The sequence below is a fragment of the Oryzias melastigma genome, linkage group LG13 (genome assembly GCF_002922805.2).
Source record: "Oryzias melastigma strain HK-1 linkage group LG13, ASM292280v2, whole genome shotgun sequence".
Classification (NCBI taxonomy): domain Eukaryota; kingdom Metazoa; phylum Chordata; class Actinopteri; order Beloniformes; family Adrianichthyidae; genus Oryzias; species Oryzias melastigma.
The window spans coordinates 20,408,666-20,411,844 of NC_050524.1; the positions used below are offsets into that span (position 1 = coordinate 20,408,666).

A 3,179-nucleotide genomic window follows, 5' to 3' on the forward strand; every position below is an offset into this window, starting at 1 on the left:
CAGGGGCACATATAATAAGCTTCTGCTCTGGATGATAATTATCCTCTGTGATTATCTTCTTTAGAATATAAGGATTTTTTTTCGGCCGCTCCTGAGTCAGCCGATGCCATTTCTCCGTGGGGGGGCATTGAGAGAGGAGGGTATTCCTCCGCGCTCCAGAGGGGGCTCCACTGTGCGGAGATACACTTCAGCACCGCAGCTCCTCCTTTAGACTAAAAAAATGATATTAATGTCTTGAGTTGTCTGAGTTTTTGTGACGAACTGGAAGAGCCATGTGACTGAAAAAAAAGTCTACGAATACGTGAAACCGCAAATACGCAAGAGAACACAGTATATTGTAAAATAAGTTGTTTGTAGTGAAGGACTTTGGACACAACAAAAAGCTGTAAAAATGAGCAAAAAGGAGACATTAAGCTTCAGTTCTGCCCCAAGTTTCTTTTTAAACTTCCATTGTATCCATACAGCATCTACCTAACAACATAACCTAAAGCCAATAAATAGTGTGTAGATATTTTATTGACATGACCAAATATTATAAGATATGTTTGCAGCTTTAACACACAAGCACACATATTTGTAACAGTTCTGAACAGATAAACTGGTGGATTTAACAACAACAAAGCAATTTCTTTAAAATGTATAAAAAGTTCAATAGAAAAGTTTTTCAGTGAATTTCTTTCCACATCATCATCATCTCTCTTGGTGATCCCCTCCTTCTGTGTGTCTTCACGCTGCCAGCTGCTCTGTCATAGTTACCGAGTGCGAGCGGCTTCTTCATCCTATCTTCTTGTCCTGTCCTCCGAGTCTTTTTTAAAATTGATTTGTCCTGATTCTGTCCACACGTAAAGTCCACTCATGTGTTTCTGAGGAGATTAATGGCCGAGTTTCTAGACGGAGCTCTGGCAGATAACCAGTGAACAGCTATAGGGAACATATAAATACATGTTTGTGCTGCAAAGGAAAAATACATTTTTTGTATTTGCATGTCTAGTCTTTGTTGGATGCTGCTCACTATTAACCTTGGTACTGTCCTATACAAACTGACTAATGACACACGTTCAAAGCAGGTCCCTTCCCACATGTCTCCTTCTTTTCTATAACTTGCTAATCTCTAACTCCTTCACCTCTCTCCTGCCTTTCTCCAGCATCTCCATCACTCACTCAGCTGCATTCACTTGACCTAAAAGTCTCAGTGATTTAATCCCAATCCTTCATCAGGTGTGAAATTTACTCTTAAACTCAGATTCCTCTCCATCATCTGTCTCTCCCGTCTTTTTCTTCACACACTCGACTCTGTTTTTCGATTAGCTGCCTTTCGGGTTCGGTTCCATTCGTTGTTTTCAGCCACAACGGCGGCGAGGCTGCCACCGCCGTAAAATGAAATGTCACACATGAGGTGATGAGAGGAATCAGGCGCTGAAGGTAAACAGTCTTCCTGCAAAGCTGCACGGTTTTTGAAAAATGAAAGTAAATAAAATCTAATTTGAAGTTTATTGATGTATTATTCTTCAAGGAGATCCAACAAATTTGTCTTGTAAAAAAGTTTCACATATGAGACTTTCTCTGCATCTCTTGGTATTAAAATTAGGATTAAACACTTTTGTCCTTGAAAAAGTTCTTGAAAAACATATTTTTTTTTTCAGTCTGTGTTTTAAAATTGGAAATTTTCAATCAATCGAAAATATTTTAGTTGGATAGTTCTGTTATTGAACCAGTTATAAAGTAAACCTTTACATCATTACTCATAGCATCGGTAGAACTGATTCAGTTATAGAAATTTGTCGTAATTTATAGACACTCTGGTAGAAATGATTCTGGAAACTTTCTTTTGGAAGCAAAGTAATCCTCTCATTTCACAGATTTGTTTGAATTTATTTGTTGCTTTAACCAAAAATCTGTTCCATGAGACTGTCAGATAATCTCAGATTTCATCCATGGGATTCTAAATAACTTGATCCAAGCTTGATGCGAGTCGACCACATGGACTCCACCCACCTCAAAAAAGTTCCAAAAGTGTCCAGGATAAACAGAGAGTTATTTATTTATTTATTTATTTATTGAGTCCAGCTGTAGATACACACACTTTTAGTCTAATGAAATCAAGAGTGAACACAAGAGTCAATGGGAAATTTCTGAAACCAACCTCTAGTGGTCATTTGGAAAACTGCAACATTTGGCACCTTCAAGTTAGCTTTAATATTAGGAATGTGGGAGCTTGTATACATGTTTTGGTAATGTTAACTGCTTTTTTTGTAAAATACATGGTTTTTTGTTTTTTTTAACTGATGTTGACCATTTAATAATCAGTTTCTGTTGTTTCTATGTTTGGAACCAGCAGCTTTAGAAGATGTATGTGTTTGTCTCGCAATACTTTCCTCAAGAGCATATTTATTAAAATCTTACTTTTTTATCCATTTGAGATTGATGATTTTTTGATGACAAATTGTTTTAAATCAGATATGTGTTTGGTTTTAATGCTTATTCCTTTCTTTATTTTAACCTATCGATCTTGAAGTCATGAAGTGCTTTGTGATTGAGAAGAAAAAAGTTTGCTCACTTTATTGGTTTCTTAGTGTTTTTTTTCAACAAAACCATTTGAGTGTACCTGAGATAGATAGTTTATTTAATTTAAGCTTAGTTCTGTTTAAGCCTCTTTATAAACTCCACCCACATTTCAGAAGACATTTACCTGAGTATTCTTTTTCATCCCTGCAGGTAAAGCTCTGTCTCCAGCCAAGAAAACGTCCCACAGTGGGAACCCCTGGGTGTCTGTTCTGATCTCCTGGTTCCTCGTCCAGGTTAGTAGCAAAAAAAAAAACAAAAGACAACTTTGATCCTAACAGAAATACGTGAAGCTATCAAATCCTCAAGAGCTAAACATTACTTCAAATAAGATTTTTAAAGGAAGTTAATTCACTCTTATAATGAACGAGATTCCTGTGAATGAAAGTCTTTAAAAAAAAACATTTTCCTAAAAATCCTAAACTAACAAACTTCTGCATTGAATAGAAACAGTCAAATATGTTTCTTTTTTATTTTTCTTTTTACTTTCTTTCTTTCTTTCTTTCTTTTTCTTTGTATGGATGTGTATTGGCAAGAGTCTGATGATGTATCACGATACATGTCTCACAATACGATATACATCACGATATATCCCAAAACCATGCCAAAATAATTTT

At 36.0% G+C, this 3,179-nt stretch overlaps 1 protein-coding gene and 1 long non-coding RNA gene across 3 annotated transcripts in view; one reads left to right on the top strand and one right to left on the bottom strand.

Annotated features, from left to right (window-relative positions):
• LOC112149808 overlaps positions 1-2,796 on the bottom strand; it is a 13,506-nt gene extending 10,710 nt beyond the window's left edge. The window contains exon 1 of the long non-coding RNA XR_002919848.2: positions 2,690-2,796. This is a non-coding gene — a long non-coding RNA (uncharacterized LOC112149808). The remainder of the gene's footprint in view (positions 1-2,689) is intronic.
• The window catches only part of zgc:153039 (uncharacterized protein LOC767698 homolog), a 63,358-nt gene that overhangs the window by 29,131 nt on the left and 31,048 nt on the right, over positions 1-3,179 (top strand). For both annotated transcript variants that reach the window (XM_024277747.2, XM_024277746.2), the window contains one exon: positions 2,716-2,798. In XM_024277747.2, coding sequence (XP_024133515.1) covers positions 2,716-2,798 — 83 coding nt within the window. The remainder of the gene's footprint in view (positions 1-2,715; positions 2,799-3,179) is intronic.